Source organism: Diaphorina citri, unplaced genomic scaffold, assembly GCF_000475195.1.
Source record: "Diaphorina citri unplaced genomic scaffold, Diaci psyllid genome assembly version 1.1 scaffold766, whole genome shotgun sequence".
Taxonomy (NCBI): Eukaryota; Metazoa; Arthropoda; class Insecta; order Hemiptera; family Psyllidae; genus Diaphorina; species Diaphorina citri.
This window is the reverse complement of record NW_007378199.1, coordinates 15,700-37,397: the sequence shown is the minus strand read 5'-3', so window position 1 is coordinate 37,397 and position 21,698 is coordinate 15,700. Positions and strand designations below refer to the sequence as shown.

At 42.3% G+C, this 21,698-nt stretch overlaps 2 protein-coding genes across 2 annotated transcripts in view; both read left to right on the top strand.

Moving 5' to 3' along the window:
• The window catches only part of LOC103511914, a 30,307-nt gene extending 18,737 nt beyond the window's left edge, over positions 1-11,570 (top strand). The window contains 10 exon segments of the mRNA XM_026825529.1: positions 22-171; positions 604-658; positions 2,448-2,644; positions 3,643-3,937; positions 5,403-5,554; positions 6,634-6,732; positions 7,635-7,779; positions 8,829-8,927; positions 10,880-11,373; positions 11,436-11,570. Coding sequence (XP_026681330.1) covers positions 22-171; positions 604-658; positions 2,448-2,644; positions 3,643-3,937; positions 5,403-5,554; positions 6,634-6,732; positions 7,635-7,779; positions 8,829-8,927; positions 10,880-11,373; positions 11,436-11,570 — 1,821 coding nt within the window.
• Positions 11,571-11,586: 16 nt separating this feature from the next.
• Positions 11,587-13,405, top strand: LOC113468545. Its single transcript, XM_026825531.1, has 2 exons — positions 11,587-11,683; positions 12,685-13,405. Exon 2 carries the CDS (start codon positions 12,685-12,687, stop codon positions 13,360-13,362), a length of 678 nt encoding a protein of 225 aa, XP_026681332.1. The 5' UTR covers positions 11,587-11,683; the 3' UTR covers positions 13,363-13,405.
• The last annotated feature ends 8,293 nt before the right edge of the window (positions 13,406-21,698 follow it).

The following is a 21,698-nucleotide window of genomic DNA, read 5'->3' as shown; positions in this document are numbered from 1 at the left end:
CAGAACGTGCACACCAGTCAGGTGTCTCTGAGTTCGAATCCCGACTCTGACTTCCGCTACTCCGCCATCTTTACTCCTATTGGAATCTACAAGGGTCGCATCTTTGCCATCAAACGGATACCGAAGAAATCTGTGGACATTACGCGAGCTATGAAGAAGGAGCTTAAAATAGTAAGTTAAACTATCACGTCACGTGGACTAACGATGTAGTGTATCTGTCCTGAACGAAAACCTACGTCTTTCTTCAAATTAAATTGATCCCAAGGGTAAGGAAAGCCTAGACCCTTGACAAATGGAGTCAATTGGAGTGTGCCTGAAGGCATGTGATGTGTTCCAATCTGTGTTTATCCTTTCTACATTTAAAAAGTAAAAATAATATCTGCCAGCCTAGTTTGCTTGGTTGGTAGCGCGCCCGCCTTGTAAGCGCTAGGTCGCGGCGCGAGCGGGTCAGATTCTCGTTCGGGTTTGAACTTTATCCTGAAGAGATAAGGTTCGTTCTCGGAATGACTGGTTTTCTCCTATCCTGTCCTCCTTTTTGGGTTCGGAATGATAAGACCTCCATTGTTACAGTTCCCTCTATCAAGATTTCATGTTTGATTTCAGATTCGGGATCTTAGACATGATAATCTGAACGGCTTTATAATAAGGTTTGGCAAGTGCAGGTAACAAGATCACTTGGAGATAGAACAACCAATGACCGATGCAATTTATATTCAATTTCAGCTCTCCATATTTGTATAGCAATAAACTCAAGTGTCAATATATGGCTCCAATTTTATGAAGAAGGTGTTTACAGATGCCGTGTTGCTTCTCCCAATGCAGCAAGAGTTTGATTATTGTACACGACCGAATTGAGAGCTTGCCAATATATCTGGCTCTCAATGTAGCCATAGCTACTCTAAGGTGACATTTGAATAGGCTGCTTACTTCATTCAATCACATAATCATATATCTGCTAGATAAGATCAACACCAAGATTATTATCTCTGCTAATTACTCGTATTACTCAAGATCAAACACTTCTCTATCCTCACAAAGCCCTGAAATAGATAAATTCATCAACACGAAGCCTTGACGACAAAATAATACTCATAAAAACAATTTGTGCAAATTAGTGGAGTGCAAATTAGTGCATGAGGGTAGAGAGGTTCGAGACCCGCTGACAGTTGCAGAAATATTCAATGACTATTTCGTCAACATTGCTCAGCGGATGGCTCCCCCCTCTCACTCTCATTCTACTTCTCCACCCATTCATACCACACTTTCCCCTCACTCTCATTCTACTTCTCCACCCATTGATACCACACTTTCCCCTCACTCTCATTCTACCTCTCCACCCATTCATACCACACTTCCCCCTCACTCTCATTCTACCTCTCCACCCATTGATACCACACTTTCCCCTCACTCTCATTCTACATCTCCTCTCTCTCTCTCTCTCTCTCTCTCTCTCTCTCTCTCTCTCCCTCTTTCTCCCTTCTCTCCCCGTATAAAAAAAATCCCGTGTCACTATCTCGTCACCAAATAGGTAGATATACCTAACTTGTCACCTGATAAAATAAAATAAAAAAAGAGTGAAAAAAGTTTGAGAAAAAATCCCACATGATTGACACTGGCAAAAGTTCCCATCTGTGTTTTTTTTTCTCCCTCACCCTTCTCCCTCTCATTCTTTCCACAACTAAAATGCCTCCTCCTCCTCCTCTCTCTCTCTTTTCGTTTTTGGCACCTGAGAGAGACAGCCGTTTAATTGCTAAGGTCATGTCAGGCTTGTCTGCCACGCCATTTCGCTGGGATTTCAGAACGGGTGCATCCTTCAAAAGGGTACTCTCAAATATTAAAAAAAAACTTATTTTTATTTATTAATTGAGTAGGTATTTACCTTAATACCTACCAATACGTATAGGGTATAGGTACCTACGACTCGCCACCATCAGTTTTCAGGCCAGGCTCTTCTATGATTAAGTCTGTCTGTCTGTCTCTCCCTCTCTCTCTCTCCTCCCTCTTTTTCCCTTCTCTCCCCGCATAAAAAATCCCGTGTCACTATCTCGTCACCAAATAGGTACCTACCTAACTTGTCACCTGATAAAATAAAAAGAGTGGAAAAAAGTTAGAGAAAAAATCCCACATGATTGACACTGGCAAAAGTTCCCATCTGTGTTTTTTTTTCTCCCTCACCCTTCTCCCTCTGAGTCTTTCCACAACTAAAATTCCTTCTCCTCTCTTCCCATCTGTGTTTTTTTTTCTCCCTCACCCTTCTCCCTCTCATTCTTTCCACAACTAAAATGCCTCCTCCTCCTCCTCTCTCTCTCTTTTCGTTTTTGGCACCTGAGAGAGACAGCCGTTTAATTGCTAAGGTCATGTCAGGCTTGTCTGCCACGCCATTTCGCTGGGATTTCAGAACGGGTGCATCCTTCAAAGGGGTACTCTCAAAATTTTCTGGCGCTTAGGTGTTAACCTGCCCCTAGCCAGCTCAGTTAGTGAGTTTGCCTGCATGTCTCCACCCATTCATACCACACTTTCCCCTCACTCTCATTCTACTTCTCCACCCATTCATACCACACTTTCCCCTCACTCTCATTCTACCTCTCCACCCATTGATACCACACTTTCCCCTCACTCTCACTCTACATCTCTACCCGTATATGCCACTCTCCCCTCCCATTCCTCTACTTCTACTGTGCTCTCTACTTTCCCCCCTCACTCTCCCTCCACTCCATCTGTCCTTCAAAGGGGTACTCTCAAAATTTTCTGGCGCTTAGGTGTTAACCTGCCCCTAGCCAGCTCAGTTAGTGAGCTTGCCTGCCTTGCAAGCGCTAGGTCGCGGGTTTGATTCCCGCCCGGTGTGAACTTTGTCCTAAACAGATAAGGTTCGTTCTCGGAACGGTTGGCTTTCTCCTGTCCTGTTCTCCTTGTCTCTTTGATTTCAGGACTATAAGACATCCGTTGTTACAGTTCCCTTTGTGAAACCTTTCAAAAAACTTCTTTTAACCCCTCACTGCTCTGTGTTCTAACTCATTAACCCTTTCTTCCCTCTGTCAAATCTGTTGGAAAAAAGTCGCAGTTCTCATTTTACATCCATAGTATTCTCCATTGTTCTCTCTTTCTATCCTATTCTATTCTATAGATAGGTATTCCATTCTATTCTATGCTATTCTATTCTATTCGGTCTGTTCGAAGATCTTTTCGCTCCGCACATACAGGATTCAAAAATAAAAAAATCATATAACTCATTAACCCTTTCTTCCCTCTGTCAAATCTGTTGGAAAAAAGTCGCAGTTCTCATTTTACATCCATAGTATTCTCCATTGTTCTTTCTTTCTATCCTATCCTATTCTATTCTATAGATAGCTATTCCATTCTATTCTATTCTATCCTATTCTATTCTATCATATTATATTCCATCCTATTCTATTCTATTCCATTCCATTCTATTCTATTCTAGTCTATTCTATTCTATTCTATTCTATTCCATTCCATTCCATTCCATTCCATTCCATTCCATTCCATTCCATTCCATTCTATTCTATCCTATTCTATTCTGTCTGTTCGAGGATCTTTTCGCTCCGCACATACAGAATTCAAAAATAAAATCATATTAAAATTAAAAAAAAAAAAAAATCTAAATTCTATTCTATTCGTCAGGACATCATGGAGAATGAGGACGTAAAGCTGGACAACATGTTCATAGCATCCCTCGTGGCGGACATACTACGCGGTATGTTATATCTACATGACTCCGCCCTGCGTTACCATGGCAACCTGAAGGCGTCCAACTGTCTGGTAGATTCCCGTTGGGTGGTCAAACTGGCTGATTTTGGTCTGACGGAATTTAAGAGGGATGCCGAGTATACAGGCACGGATCAACATAGTTTCCTACAGCATACATATCATGTGAACAGGGCCGGGTCTACGGAGTCCTTGCATTGCAAGTGTGATGGTAAGGGCTGGATTTTACTCTACAAATTTTCATCAGTAAATGGTTTCTTCAAATTAAACTGATCATAAGGGCAAGGTAAAACTAGACCCTTGGTTAGTTAGTGGCAAATATTGTCCATCAAAAAGAAACAAAGGATTGGTTTACACGAGGACAGAAGACAGTCAGGGCCCTACTCCACGAACTACCCTGCAGCTGCACTCTCCATTCTTCACTTTCGCTCCTCGCGCTCAAGACACATCGTTCCGTTTGCGAATATTATTTGCGCGTGGAGCTGGATCAGTGCTTCTCAAACTGTGTGCCGCGGAAGTCTTGAAAAGTGTGCCGCCGTAGCAACAACTTTGAGAATCACTGGGGTACATGAGGTTCGTTCTCGGAATGGTTTGCTTTCTCCTATCCTGTGTTCCTTCTCTCTTCGCCTTCGGGGCGATAAGACCTCCGCTGGTAAGCTGGGTTTCTCCTATCCTGTCTTCCTTCTCTCTTCGATTTCGGGACGATAAGACCTTAGTAGTTACAGTTCCCTCTGTCAAACCTCTTTTTTTTAAAGAAAAAAAGAAACTCCTATAGCCATTAGCCAGCCCAGTTAGCTTGAAAGGTAGCACGTCTGCCTTCCAAGCCCTAGGTCGCAGATTCTATTCCCGTCTGAGGAGAATTTATCCTGGATCAGTGCTTCTCAAACTGTGTGCCGCGGAAGTCTTGAAAAGTGTGCCGCCGTAGCAACAACTTTGAGAATCACTGGGGTACATAGGGTTCGTTCTCGGAACGGTTTGCTTTCTCCTATCCTGTGTTCCTTCTCTCTTCGCCTTCGGGGCGACAAGACCTCCGCTGGCGCGTGGAGTAAAAATTTAGAACTGGGAAATGGGAAGTGCAGCGTCTTTCATGGAACAGGTCTCGAATAGGACCAAAAAAATCCCTTTACTCCAGCAGTAGAAATTCTCAAACAATAGCTGAACGAATATTTTCCTTTCAAAAACCGAAACCCCCTCTTTAAGATGGAGGATTTCCTACGGTTTAGTACAGGCCTGAGGTGCTACTAGGAAAATGAGTAGCTATGACATGTAAATGCGCACAGCGACCGGTGCCAGCATGGTAGGTAAACATTGGTTGTTAGGATTATTGAGATATGTAGTGAAGTAAAAAACCATACGTTGTGCCCTATACAACTAATGGTAAAAAAGGAACGATCTTTAAAAAGTTCCGGTTGGGGCCCAGAGAGTTTTTCTAATATTTACCAGTATAGATCAGTGCTTCTCAAACTGTGTGCCGCGGAAGTCTTGAAAAGTGTGCCGCCGTAGCAACAACTTTGAGAATCACTGGGGTACATAAGGTTCGTTCTCGGAACGGTTGGCTTTCTCCTATCCTGTGTTCCTTCTCTCTTCGCCTTCGGGGCGATAAGACCTCCGCTGTTAAGTTTCCCTCAATATCAAACCTCTTCAAAGACACCTAACGTTCCATTTTCTGTTTCCAGAGGCTCTCCTATTCGAGATGTTACCTCGTTCAGTGGCGGAACAGTTGAGACGTGGTACATCAGTGGAGGCGGAGAGTTTTGATTCGGTCACCATCTACTTCAGTGATATAGTGGGCTTTACAGCTATGTCCGCGGAGTCTACACCTCTTCAGGTAACTACCGTATAGCTGGATTACTAGAGTGACCCTGAAAAATATGCTCATAGTAATAAATAGAAAGTACACATATCTTTTAATACTAGGTCCTAGACCCTTGACAAATGGAGTGTGCCTCAAGGTATGTGAGGTGTTCCAATCCACTCGACCCTGGGTTGGGTACCTACGCTGCTTCACAGACCCGTAATTCCGTAAAGTCCAACGTAGCAGACGTTTCATCATGCGAAATAAAAACGGCGATGAAACACTAATGCTGATCATAACATCTCTTATTTACATATATTGTTTGTTCCAACTGGATTACTAGAGTGACCCTGAAAAATATGCTTATAGTAATAAATAGAAACTACACATATCTTTTAATACTAGGTCCTAGACCCTTGACAAATGGAGTGTGCCTCAAGGTATGCGAGGTGTTCCAATCCACTCGACCCTGGGTTGGGTACTTACGCTGCTTCACAGACCCGTAGAGTCCAACGTAGCAGACGTTTCATCATTGCGAAATAAAAACGGCGATGAAACGACGACACCGAAGCGAATACAATAGTCCGTCCCTTATACCTTTTTATTACTATTGTAATAATAAAGGAAGGACGGACTAAAAACTACATTTCCATCATTCAATTTTCCTACGTCCTTCATTCGTGCACAACATATCGCCAAAATAGATTATGAAACCCGTCTTTCAAACATTTTAAGCCGTGTCCACACACAGCTAGTGAACGCGATGGCCGTCGATCGATGTGAATCGACGTTGATCGGCGGCCGTCGTGTCGGCTATGTGTGGAACTGTGGACACAGCTTTCTAAATCTGTTGATTTCAGTTATCCCATCAGGATAAAATCCGCCCCGGGCGGGAATCGAACCCGCGGCCTAGCGCTTACAAGGCAGACGCACTACTACCAACTAAGCTAACTAGGCTGGCAAACCGAGTTTAAATTCGCCCCGGGCGGGAATCGAACCCGCGGCCTAGCGCTTACAAGGCAGACGCACTACCAACTAAGCTAACTAGGCTGGCGGCGATGAAACACTAATCCTGATCATAACATCTCTTATTTATATTGTTTGTTCATCAGGTGGTTGATTTTCTCAATGATCTCTACACGTGTTTTGACTCGATAGTTGGAAACTATGATGTCTACAAGGTGGAAACTATTGGAGACGCCTACATGGTGGTAAGTAACACTCAGTAGTGGTTAGCACGGTGGACTTCCAGTCCTGAGATTGGTGGTTCAAGTCCAAGTCGGGATTTTTTTCTTTAGTTTATCCCAGTGTATTAAAATTTCTTAGAGCCAGCCTAGTGAACCGGGAAGGTAGCCAGCCCAGCCCGTCTGCCTTGTGAGCGCTAAATCTCGGTTCCGGTTCCCGTCCGGGGTGGACTTTGTCCTAAACAGATAAGGTTCCTGTTATCCTGTCTTCCTTCTCTCTTCCGTTTCGAGGCCATAAGACCTCATTAGTTACACTTCCCTCTATAAAACCTCTTAACAAAAGGCTGAATTTATTCAGTGGCAAGATTCTCCCTTTTGGTAGTTCTTCCGACCAACCTATTCTATTCTATTCTATTATTTGTGCAGGTATCTGGGCTTCCAATTCGTAATGGAATAAAACCTCTTAACAAAAGGCTGAATTTATTCAGTGGCAAGATTCTCCCTTTTGGTAGTTCTTCCGACCAACCTATTCTATTCTATTATTTGTGCAGGTATCCGGGCTTCCAATTCGTAATGGAGAGCAGCATGCAGGTGAAATAGCGTCCATGTCTATCTCTACACGTGTTTTGACTCGATAGTTGGAAACTATGATGTCTACAAGGTGGAAACTATTGGAGACGCCTACATGGTGGTAAGTAAGAGTGAAGTGGTTAGTAGAAAGGACTTCCAGTCCTGAGATTGGTGGTTCAAATCCAAGTCCTTCCTGTTATCCTGTCTTCCTTTTCTCTTCGATTTCGGGGCCATAAGACCTCAGTTGTTACACTTCCCTCTATAAAACCTCTTAACAAAAGGCTGAATGTATTCAGTGGCAAGATTCTTCCTTTTGGTAGTTCTTCCGACCAACCTATTCTATTCTATTATTTGTGCAGGTATCCGGGCTTCCAATTCGTAATGGTGAGCAGCATGCAGGTGAAATAGCGTCCATGTCATTGGATTTACTAGAAGCAGTCAAGCGATTTACAGTACGCCATAGACCCCATGATGATCTCAAACTAAGGATCGGTATACACTCAGGTAGGTCATCATCAATCCATAATCGTTCCATCATGGGACGGGTCGATGTACGAAGCCTCTCCACCAATTTCGATCATTGTATCTCCGCTCCCTCTCGATGTCGTTCCAATTTCCTTGTTTTCTTTGAATATCAGCTCTGATGACATCACTATATCGGTATCTCGGTCTGCCTCTTGGTCTCAGGTAGGCACCTACTCTTATTAATAGCGAGGTATTGCTATACAGGGACTGATAATTAGGAGACCGTGGGTTCAAATCTCAGTCAAGACTTCATCATCAATCCATAATCGTTCCATCATGGGACGGGTCGATGTACGAAGCCTCTCCACCAATTTCGATCATTGTATCTCTGCTCCCTTTGAATATCAGCTCTGATGACATCACTATATCGGTATCTCGGTCTGCCTCTTGGTCTCAGGTAGGCACCTACTCGTATTAATAGCGAGGTATTGCTATACAGGGACTGATAATTAGAAGACCGTGGGTTCAAATCTCAGTCAAGACATGGAATTCAACCAACATTAGATATTTGAGACTTTGAAATTACCTCAATAGTACTGTGGTGAATCAACTCAATAAAATGCACTATATATTGCCAACCTAGTTAGCTTAGTTGGTAGTGCGTCTGCCCTGTAAGCGCTAGGCCACGGGTTCGATTCCCGCCCGGGGCGGATTATATCCTGATGGGATAATGTTCGTTCTCGGAATGGCTGGCTTTCTCCTATCCTGTCTTCCTTCAGCCTAGGACCAGCCTAGTTAGGTAGCTTGGAGGGTAGCGCGTCAGCCTTGTAAGCGCTGGACATCGGGTTCAATTCCCGCCCGGGGCGGATTTTATCCTAAACAGACTTTCTCCTATCCTGTCCTCTCCTTCTCTCTTCGAATTAGGAACGATAAGACCTCCATTGTTACAGTTCCCTCTATCAAACCTGTTTAGCTAAATCCCCTTTTGGGATGAGGTAGTAGGTAATTTCTCGAGAAAGTCGCAACTTTGGGCCGGGTTTGTGTGTGTGTGTTTTTTTTTAACAGCTGATGTTCCTATTATTTCTCAGGTCCTGTGTGTGCGGGTGTGGTGGGACTCAAAATGCCTCGCTACTGTTTATTCGGAGACACGGTCAATACTGCATCTCGTATGGAGAGCACGGGGGAAGGTAATTCAATTCAATTCAATTTAATTTGTTTTTATTGTACATAATATAACATTAAAAATACAACATTTCAATGAATACAATTGTACAACGTCAGTTAGAAAAGAAAAGAGATAGAATTATTTTAATATACAGTAATCTTGCGTACCTACCTACTCTTGAATGTAAACTTGCCAGTGGCGATAGCACGTTTTTTTTTGTCAGAAAAGATTTAACCAGGTTGCAGTGACAAAGGGCGTTTTTTAAAGCCGATGCCTACAATTATCCCAATAGCGCGTCGAATGAGCAATGATTCACTGAGGTTAAGCAACTCAGTCTGTGGTTGCTAACCGGAGAGGTGATCATTGCGGTAATCGCGTGTAGACGAGTATTAGGTAGCTTGTTGTTTAATGGAGGGCGAAGAGAGAAATGCTGGAACAGCCGCCTTCCTGCTCACCAGCAGGCTGCCAAGATGACAAAGGGTACCACTTGTGGGGGAGCAATATATATGAAGATATAGATATTCGATAATAGGTTTAATTAAGGTTGGAACTTTAGCTAGCTTTTGAATATTAATGGAAACTTGGAGAGTGATGTAGGCCTGTATGTTCAATATTAGATGATTAGAGGATAAATTTACCTTATATTCCATAGATGTGGTTGCGTAGAATTAGAATCGAAGCACGAGTGACAGATTAAGAAATACATTTCAGGGTGGATTCACTGATGTTGGATCCTTGACAAACGCTCCAGTCAAGAGTCACGACCAGTCAAAATATTCTTATTCAATGTAGTTAGCTTGGAAGGTAGCGTATCTACCTTGTAAATGCTAGGTCGCGGATTCAGTTTCCCCCCCGGGCGAACAATATCTTAAACGGATAAAGTGCGTTCGTACCGGTTTGATTCCCGGTCCGGGTTGAATAATTTGATGAGCTCAAATGATTCGATACCGGGTAGGTAAATGGGGAAATAGTCCTGAGGACTGGATTTAAGTTTAAGACGTTAGACTTAGAAATCCTGTCAAAATCAAGCCCCTGGATGTAAGCTTGCGTGCTAACTGGGTAGTATTAGGTTTAATTAAGGTTGGAACTTTAGCTAGCTTTTGAATATTAATGGAAACTTGGAAAGTGATGTAGTTCTGTATGTTCAATATTAGATGATTAGAGGATAAATTTACCTTATATTCCATAGATGTGGTTGCGTCGAATTAGAATCGAAGCACGAGTGACAGATTAAGAAATACATTTCAGGGTGGATTCACTGATGTTGGATCCTTGACAAACGCTCCAGTCAAGAGTCACGACCAGTCAAAATATTCTTATTCAATGTAGTTAGCTTGGAAGGTAGCGTATCTACCTTGTAAATGCTAGGTCGCGGATTCAGTTTCCCCCCCGGGCGAACAATATCTTAAACGGATAAAGTGCGTTCGTACCGGTTTGATTCCCGGTCCGGCAAATAAAATTCCGTCTCTAGAGGTTTTCCTGGATAGTTTGAAAAATACCCATAAACTTAGCCCAGATATAATGTGTTTCACGGAGTCCTGGCTTAAGCCGGAAACCTGGCAAACAGTTAATGTACCTGGGTACGCAAACGCGGCAAACTACTTTCGACCTGGGAGAAGAGGCGGGGCAGCAGCAGTATTTCTATCCCCCCCCAGTAAGTAATACTAGTGATGTGGGGACACTAGGTCACCCATTGTGGTACACACCATGAACAAAATAAATGTGCTCAACTTTGTCTCTGTCTGTTTAAATTTTTCATAAGTTTCCAAAACTGTCTGGTGTTCTCTTGTTGACCCAGCACCTTAATGGGAAATTATTGTCTCTTTTCGCCCATCTGTTGAGGAATATACAACGACACAGACCACACGAGTCTAATAATGTACTTAGCAGTTATCCTTTCAAGTTATTCTTTTTCCTATTTTCCACATTATTTTATTTAGTCCTATTTTCCACATATATTTTATTTTGTTTCAGACAACAACAACAATAATCTCCCCGGTCAACCCCGGAGTCTTCTCAAAATCCCACGCAACAATTCAGTCACCCTCTCTCCCCTTCCCCTCCCTGACCCCACCACCTCCCCTCTCACCCGCTGTTCCAGTCTAGAGTCACCCAAGAAACTTCGCTTTGCCCCGCACGACAATCGTTACCCCTCGGGCGGGATCGGAATTCCCGAACTATCCCGAACATCGCCCTCCGAACTCGATCGAAGAGCGGATCGGGATTCCCCGAGTAAAGGCGAAAACATCCGACTATTAGCGTACAATCAAAATTCTTCGCATGACGACGAAAATGATCGATTGTTGCCGAACCAATGCGACGAAAACGCCCGATCTTTTCCCGAAAACAGTCGAAGTTGCCCGACCGAGTTGACCGTGAGGGATCCTCTCCTTTCAAGCGCGATAGACGAAGATTATCGACACCCCGGTCAGCCCCGGAGTCTTCTCAAAATCCCACGCAACAATTCAGTCACCCTCTCTCCCCTTCCCCTCCCTGACCCCACCACCTCCCCTCTCACCCGCTGTTCCAGTCTAGAGTCACCCAAGAAACTTCGCTTTGCCCCGCACGACAATCGTTACCCCTCGGGTGGGATCGGAATTCCCGAACTATCTCGAACATCGCCCTCCGAACTCGATCGAAGAGCGGATCGGGATTCCTCGAGTAAACAATTTTACGAACACCATTTCCGACAACGCCCGATTCCGGCACGAACCTTGTCCCGAGTTTTGCCGAAGTGAAGAGTCATGTGACGAAGGAGATGGCGGTCTAGTCCTCAAGATGAACGTTCCAGTCTAGAGTCACCCAAGAAACTTCGCTTTGCCCCGCACGACAATCGTTACCCCTCGGGCGGGATCGGAATTCCCGAACTATCCCGAACATCGCCCTCCGAACTCGATCGAAGAGCGGATCGGGATTCCCCGAGTAAAGGCGAAAACATCCGACTATTAGCGTACAATCAAAATTCTCCGCATGACGACGAAAGTGATCGATTGTTGCCGAACCAATGCGACGGAAACAAAAGGCGAAAACATCCGACTATTAGCGTACAATCAAAATTCTTCGCATGACGACGAAAATGATCGATTGTTGCCGAACCAATGCGACGGAAACGCCCGATCTTTTCCCGAAAACAGTCGAAGTTGCCCGACAGAGTTGACCGTGAGGGATCCTCTCCTTTCAAGCGCGATAGACGAAGATTATCGACGTTTCTCGACCGATGATTCCGAAAACAATCGATTGCTTCCGCCCGATGGTAGTCGAAATTTTACGAACACCATTTCCGACAACGCCCGATTCCGGCACGAACCTTGTCCCGAGTTTTGCCGAAGTGAAGAGTCATGTGACGAAGAAGATGGCGGTCTAGTCCTCAAGATGAACAGAAACAGTTCCAATAATCCAAGCAGCTGCAATTGTAATGAAATTAGGAGTTGTAAGAACAGTACAAACATTTGTAATTGTAATGAAATAAGTTGTAATAACAGTTGTAACGAGACAAACAGGTGTTGTAGTGTGAATAGTAGTTGTAATGAAAGTAGTCTCAGTTGTAATAAACCCAATAGGAGTATCCAAGGGTATACGTGTGATCTAGTCAGTCAAAGCCCAACTAGTCCAAAGTTTTCCAACATCTGTTGTAATAACAATAACCCGTCCCCCAATTTAGTCAGTTACCAAACTTCGTATGAAACTTATTCTTTAGAAAACCCCCGCGAAAGAAATAACAACGCTCCCTATTCCCCAATCAAGCGAGGAGACAAATTTGAACACAAATTCGAAACAAGATGAACAACAGAAACAGTTCCAATAATCCAAGCAGCTGCAATTGTAATGAAATTAGGAGTTGTAAGAACAGTACAAGCATTTGTAATTGTAATGAAATAAGTTGTAATAACAGTTGTAACGAGACTAACAGGTGTTGTAGTGCGAATAGTAGTTGTAATGAAAGTAGTCTCAGTTGTAATAAACCCAATAGGAGTATCCAAGGGTCTACGTGTGATCTAGTCAGTCAAAGTCCAACTAGTCCAAAGTTTTCCAACATCTGTTGTAATAACAGCCCGTCCCCCAATCTAGTCAGTTACCAAACTCCGTATGAAACTTATTCTTTAGAAAACCCCCGCGAAAGAAATAACAACGCTCCCTATTCTCCAATCAAGCGAGGAGACAAATGTGAACACAAATTCGAACACAATGCTTCCTCCATGCGCGGAAAATCTTTGAGTCGTGTTGAAGAACACTTCTGTTCAAGTTCATCTTGCCCTTGCGTTTCCACGGATGGTTTTATTGGTACCGCTGGAGACATGGGTGGTTCTGCAGATATGAGTGGTGCTGTGGCCGCCAAGTACTTGAACGGGTTGGTGGGTAGAGGGGAAGCATTGTCGGCCCCCAACACACCGCTCATGGTGGCCCACTCTGAGTCGGATGTGACTAGGGTGCCGCTACTGTCTGAGACACCTATATGAAGCAACGGTGAGCTTGGTTTGTGTTTGGATGAGTAACTTGAGCACTCTGTGTTTGATTGTCGCTTGTACCGTGCATATATTATTTCTCAGGTCCTGTGTGTGCGGGTGTGGTGGGACTCAAAATGCCTCGCTACTGTTTATTCGGAGACACGGTCAATACTGCATCCCGTATGGAGAGTACGGGGGAAGGTAAGATAGAATGAAATCAAATCAAAATCACGATTTATTTGTGCTGAAGCTGAGAGCTTCTTCACAATTTTGTGGATATCACAGCATTACTAAGAGCCTCCTTTACTAATTCAGACATATCTGATAATTTTTCTTTTTACTCTGGTAATGCCGTCACTGGTCGCTACTCGATTAAAGTAGCTACTCAATTGTCCGCATTATTCGGAGACACGGTCAATACTGCATCCCGTATGGAGAGTACGGGGGAAGGTAAGATAGAATCATTTTAATATACCAGTAATTTTGCGTACCTACTCTTGAATGTAAACTTGCCAGTGGCGATAGGGTCCAAATGTGAAAGTACCTAGTGTCATTTTCCTGAACAAAATACGAGACAAATAGGTCAAACGAAAGTTTCACAGCCAGCCTAGTTAGCTTGGTTGACCGGTGAGCTTGGCTTTATTGTGGACGGGTGACCTGCTGTCAGATGAAGTTAGGCACCGTAAGGAGGGGTACATGAATGGGAGTTGGGCTCAAGCCCATGTGATGTGATGGGAGGGTTAAGCAACTCTAAGTATGACTGTAGGCTTATGTATCTCAGCTTTGTTGGAAAAGATTCCGGCGATGATAGATAATTCCTGACAATCGCTAAACACTTAAACAATATTCAATGAAAATAAACGTATCATATTATAATGATTGTACAATATTTTATACCTACATTTTTCTTTAGGATATACATATCTACTCAATTAAAAATATTGAAAAAAATAGGATAAAAAAATAATTTAAAAAAATCGAAGCGCCCTCCTGCTTATCTGGCGAGCCTTCTACAACCACACTATTCTGACTATTCCCTCAAACTATCGAAACACTTCAATAGCCTAACTAAGGACTCCTAGCTCCTACAAAATATACCTATGTAACAAAGTTACTATTAAAATATAATCTCATTCAATTTTCGTTTTGTATTTGATATCCACTCCTCTTGTTTTTCATTTAGTATCCAAATTTTCAGAGTCTGGTATACAGTAAAGGAGAAAAACATAGCCCGAGGGGGGCCTAATGCGGCCCTGATGGCAGCTAGTACCCCTTACATTGCTGATGCTGGTTTAGAACGGTCGTACCGCGTGCAAGCCTAGTGTGATACCCACTCGGCCACGGAGGTTGCTGGTAAGAATCATTTTAATATACAGTAATCTTGCGTACCTTCTCTTGAATGTAAACTTGCCAGTGGCGATAGCACGTTTGTTTTTGTCACAAAAGATTTTTGTCACAAAAGATTTAACCAGGTTGCAGTGACAAAGGGCGTTTTTTAAAGCCGATGCCTACAATTATCCCAATAGCACGTCGAATGAGCAATGATTCACTGAAGTTAAGCAACTCAGTCCGTGGTTGCTAACCGGAGGGGTGATCATTGCGGTAATCGCGGGTAGACGAGTATTAGGTAGCTTGTTGTTTAATGGAGGGCAAATTCCCCGTCACTGAAAACCTTAGCAGTTGACATTAGGACTTGGGTTTGTTCTTTTAAAGTCAAGTCAAGCCTCAACTATCGATAGCGTTCGATAGTCAAAACTATCGATAGTTATCGATAGTGCTATCGATAGTTCTCCTCCTCTAACTCAGATCACCTCGTTCACTTTCGGAGGGCTGGGCATCTGGGCAACTGCGAGAACAAATGTGGAAAGTACTTATGTTCAAGTGACTATGTGCGTACGTATGGAACAATGTGTAATTAACGTGTGTGCGTGTGCATGTGTGTGCGTGAACGATAAGCGTGCGAGCACGTGAGCCTGACGAGACATGTAACGCAAACCGCGTGTGTGTATGTGGGTATGTGTATGAATGGTGGTGCGCGTTTGATGTGTACATGGGTATGTGTATGTGCATAGGATGCGTATGTGGATATGTTTATGAATGGCGATGTGTACATGGGTATGTGTATGTGCATAGGATGCGTATGTGGATATGTTTATGAATGGCGTGTGTGTGTGTGTGTGTGTGTGTGTGTGCTTGAGTGTGTGATGTATATGGGCGTAGGACCTGGTAAGGCGCAACGTTTGTTGGCTGGAACCTTCCTCTCCGTCTACCGTCTTCCTTTTTTTTCCCCCCCCTAATAGAAGGCACCCAACGTCCTGTTAAAATACCCTTCATTTCTATTTTCCTTATCACAATTACTTTCACAATGTCTCTATCCACTACCTATCTTTACCTGTTGTATCTTTTTTCATTGTCATTCCCTACTACCACCATTAATTCACATCTACCCTCTTTTTTTTCTAGTTAAGCAAGGTCTTTTTACTGAACTGTTACTTGTATGTATTACTCTTTGACCCATCAAATATACGAGACCTTGTTTAGACTGCTGGGGTAAAGGGACATTTCAGTCCTATTCGGGCAGGATAAACAAGATAGGTATATTCTATTCTATTCTATAGCCAGAATGTGTATCATGCAATAGGTAGGTATACAGATCAAAATTACCTTTACCATGTGACTAGAAAGATACCATAGTATTATCTGTAGGGTTGTACTGATACATAGTACCAGCTAGCTTGACTATCATGTAATATTATGTAAGTGATTTCTGCGCATTTCCATTAACATTCATGGCTACACAAATTTTTTATATCAATTATACCTAACTAAAGATTTTCCTTCCGTTTCTACCAAAGTAGCAAACAAACGCCAAGTGATTATGGGAGTACAATCCTCCCTTACCTAACGATCGACATACTATAATATCAACAATGTTATATGTATAATTGATCGTCTTTCGTGCTAAAGGCATTCTGAGGTGAAATTGAATTTCTAGAACCTATCAACTTTTTACACGCATGTGCAGATTGTGCAGTCATACAGACACGAACTGAGTACCATTAATGAAAGATTTCTTCATTTTGCCACAGCTCTCACTGAGTATAGTGACTAGTAAGTGCAAAACTAAACATGTGATGTCTTAGACAGTTATTACCCGTCCAGATACCAACCATACACGGTGCAGCTTGAGTGATCCATCTGGTGTATACCTATATATAATATACATATCTGCATGTATAACGTTCTAAAGCATTATTTCGTCACATATACGCGTAAATCAAGGATCGTGTATTGACTATACATAATACAATGTGGGATGCGATGTACGAGCAGAAGTAAGTAATTTAATAATAATGTCGACTGTAAGTCCTGTCAATTATAACCCGACCATTAGGACGAACCTAAAGTAAGACGCCTACTCGTAATGTACCTGGGAATGACACTATCAGTTGTGCGATCTGCTTCACTTACCTCCCTCGTATAACCTACCTCCTACTTTAAGGTCTTGCGTGGAGGTAATATATTTGTGCAAAATGAATCATATCACTCAATCAATAAGTAATTCACTATAATCATAATTACATACTGTGTACGGTTATAAAATAAATAGTGCATCAATCGGCCTATAGTCTACAATAGACCATAGTTATTAATAACGAAATATTCTAGAAGCTGGATTGAGGTTGGGTATTACAACATTCTTCAAATCTTTTGTCTAGTCCAGGGCCGGATTAGCCCCCCGCGGGGCCCGGGGCAGTTTCAAAGGCGCGGGGCCCCCAGTTTGGGCTGATCGAACTTAAAATTTTCAGCGCCGCAGGCGAAATTTTTCAAAAAGTAGGTAGATATGTGCCTCATGCTTTGTCACAAGTTAATTTTTGACGTACCTAATTCGTAGATATTTTCTTATCCTAATTTTCGCTGAACGCTAAAGTGAGCAAAATAAAATACATAAACAGGGCCGGATTAGCCCCCCGCGGGGGCCGGGGCAGTTTCAAAGGCGCGGGGCCCCCAGTTTGGGCTGATCGAACTTGAAATTTTCAGCGCCGCAGGCGAAATTTTTCAAAAAGTAGGTAGATATGTGCCTCATGCTTTGTCACAAGTTAATTTTTGACGTACCTAATTCGTAGATATTTTCTTATCCTAATTTTCGCTGAACGCTAAAGTGAGCAAAATAAAATAGAGTGCCGCAGGCGAAATTTTTGAAAATTTTGCTAGATATTTTATCCTAATTTTAGCTGAACGCTAAAGTGAGCAAAATAAATAAATTAATTTTTTGAAAATTTTGGTCCACAATCTTGAGAAATCCAGTCTCACCAAAAGTAAATTTTTCAGCGCCGCAGGCGATTTTTTTTTTTTTTTTTTAGAAAAACCCCATAATATCTAGTGTAAGTCCTCAAAGCGCGGGGCCCCCAAAAGCGCGGGGCCCGTGGCAGTCTGCCATTCTGCCTTATGGGTAATCCGGCCCTGGTCTAGTCAAAGATATCCATTATTTAGAATTCTACAGAGTGATATGTACATCAGTTCTAAGGTCAGAGGTCCTCATAAAGTATCTATAAGTAGTGTTCAATTGGGTTTCATGGAGTGGACTAAACCCAACATCACCACTGTACCAGGCAAACAAAATCATTTCCGAGTACATGCTATAATCATCACCCCTTTCGGTGGAAAAGTTCAAGGCATCAATAATGTTCTTACTTCATCGAACAAGCAATACTTAGATAACACTTCTAGTTAAGAAGTGAAAAATAATGAAAATACATATTCTTCGTTTTTTGCTGTCATTGCCAAAACGTAAAGAAAACATTGATTTCGGTGCCAAAGAAGCAGTTTTTTATTTTAATTATTAAATAGGTACTAAATACTATAGACATTCTATGAATCTCATCTAACACATGCATGAGAGGAGACACAATACTCTAGTCTAAAATCATAAAGTCAAAATATAAGAGTGCATCGTCTGTGGCACGGTGGTAATGCGCTTACTTCCTATGCAGGTTCGATTCCTTATAGAATCGACAAAAGAATGCTTTCGAACGTCGATAGCAATAGTTCCAACAAGTTCAAGTGTATCATCGATGATCCATGACTCCATGAGGGACATACCTATACTATTACTACGGTATCAGATGGATATGTTACGACACAGACAAGGAGTCTAAGATATTTTATAACAGTTTCCTTCTGCATCCACGATTCCAAAAATCACATTACAAAAATTTCTGTCTGTCTGTGTGTGTGTGTGTGTGTGTGTGTGTGTGTATGTCTGTCTGTTACGCTAAATAGACCTTCCTTTGGTTCTCCTCTTTTCACGAGAAAACGGCTCGACCGATTTTGATGAAATTTTTGTGGTTGTTAGGAAGAGTACTCGGGGTGACATAGGCTACTTAAAATTGTCATATTCCATCCTGATTCAAAATGGCGGCGGTTCAAAAATGTGAAGAAAAAGGCCTATTTTGATGACAGACCCGTTTTTGTCCTCTTTTCACGAGAAAACGGCTCGACCGATTTTGATGAATTTTTTTTTGGTTGTTAAGAACACACACACACACACACACACACACACACACACACACACACACACACACACACACACACACACACACACACACACACACACACACACACACACACACACACACACACACACACACACACACACACACACACACACACACACACACACACACACACACACACACACACACACACACACACACACACACACACACACACACACACACACACACACACACACACACACACACACACACACACACACACACACACACACACACACACACACACACACACACACACACACACACACACACACACACACACAGAAATTTTTCTAATGTGATTTTTGTAATCGTGGACTCGGGTGCTACTTAAAATCATCACATTTCATCCTGATTCAAAATGGCGGCGGTTCAAAGTTATGCCTATTATGCTGCTCTGTGGGCCATGTCTGCTCAGGGAGCGCGTAGCGCGACCGTGGGTGTGTATGTGTGTAGCTGTGTAGTGGATGTGTGTGGTAGGTGTGTGTGTGTGTGTGTGAGATGGGTGTGTGTGGTGGGTGTGTGTGTGATGTGTGTGTGGTGGGATGAGTGTGGTGTGTGTGTGTGTGCATGTATGTGGTGTGTGTGTTGTGTGTGTGTGGTGGGATGGGTGTGGTGTGTGTGTGTGGTGGTGGATGTGGTGTGTGATAGGTGTGGTGTGATGGGATGTGTGTGGTTTGTGTGTGGCCAATATAAAGTTGTTTTCCTTTAATATTATGCTGAGCACGTCAGATACTTTCTTCGTTTCGGAAACTAGGTAATACAAAAGATGAGTGTGCCAAGCCTAGTTACATAGCTTGGTTGGTAGCGCGTCTGCCTAGTAATCGCTAGGCTGCGGGTTCGATTCCGAACTAAGGCGGATTTTATCCTGAACGGATAATGTTCGTTCTCGGAACGGCTAGCTTTCTCCTATCCTTTCTTCCTTCTCTCTTCAATTTCGGGACGAAAAGGCCTTAGCAGTTACAGTTCCCCTATCAAATCTATTAAAAAGAAAAAAAAAAAGAAGAAAAAAAAAAGACTGCCATTTTTATTTTGTAGCGATGAAACAATTTATCTGTTTAAGACTCTTAATTGGTACATATTATCTACCTAAATACTAAATATACCTACTTACTTTTGAAGCAACTACGTAGGTGCCTATTTAAAATTTGTTTAAGTTATTTTCCTAACTGTCTTTGTACTTGTACAACAAAAAATAGTGATATCCCCCCAAAAAACACCTCGTGTTAAAAAATTAACGTCAAGAGTTGGCCTCCACAAAAAATTACTGATATATACTTCGGCGTCCGTGTCCTCGACCGTCTCCCATTCTCCTTCACTTCTCTCGGACACAGACATTGTAAATAATAACACAGTACTACGGTACACAATTAAATGCAATAAAATGAGAAAAGAGTTTATTTGTAAGAATTAACACTAATAAAATAAGGTAAACTAATTTAAACTATAAACTGTACAGATGGATGGCTTATTGAGACAAAGTTCGGTCACTCCCCCCACACGTCTACTCCCCTTTATTCAAAACACAGTAATTAGAACTATAAACTGTACAGACGGATGGCTTATTGAGACAAAGTTCGGTCACTCCCCCCACACGTCTACTCCCCTTTATTCAAACACAGAAAAAGATCGCACTGTAGATCTATTCTCTTTGAAATCTCCAAAGCAAGTTTACTAGTTAACTCTTCTGGCTAACAATCCCAGGGGTCTAAGGTACCACCCTCAATATACGATACACGTGTAATCTGAAATAAGCGTAGCCTGTAGCACTACCCTTCGTCAGCAGAAAACCAGAGAGGAGTTTCGAGATGTGGGGGGTGCGCCGTGTTCTCAATAGCAGGCTTCAATCTCACACTATCCGATATATATATAAAAAAAAAACGTCAAAACGTCAATTCAGGATATGTATAAAAAAACGTCAAAAAAAAAAACTCTTCTCAAGAAAATATTATCTAAATAATTTTCGCTTTGCTCCTATATCAATCAACTTGCTGTTGAATTAATGATCCTGGATTACGAAACCTAGATCTTGACCGCAGTGCAATAATAAAGATAACAATGTTACTTGTTTTGTAATTTTCATCAGTGCACTGCGGTCAAGATCTATCTTCAGCAACAACTTGCTTTTTCCTAGCGTGAGAATCCTATAGGCCTATGGGTTGGATAAATAATTATTTATTATACCGACAGGCAATGTTTAGCAACTCATTCCACAACTCATTTCTTTATCCATAAATGACTTCACAATCTACAGCTAATCTTATATTATAAGAACGAGATCCATTCACTCATTCACATTTCACATTTCACACACTGATCGCTCTATCTCGAGAACCACAACACCTAGAAAGCTGAAATTTGGTAGGAATATTCCTTTTATGGTCTAGGTGTGCATATAAAATATAATAACGTAGCCATCAGTTTGAGGGCTTCACGCATCATGTAGGTCAATGGGGAGATTTTTTCCCCGAAAAGTATTTTCGTTTGTTGAAAAATAATAAAAAATACAATGTTTAATGGATTCTGTTTTATTTATAGTGTCCCAAACACAGGGTCACATGATGAAGAGGGAGGGTGTGCCCTTAAGGCTAAGTCTGTTGGAGCTTGGATTCAAATACGACGATGATTTGACACTGTAGTGGTACAAGGTTAGGATGGAAGGTGTAGGTTATGACAGGGGAGACAATAACAATAAAACATAAAGGGCAATGTTAAAGGCCTGAATAAAAATCCTTCAAATTCAAAGTGTCCAAACGTTGATAAACATATCTCATAGGAGGCGGGTCACTC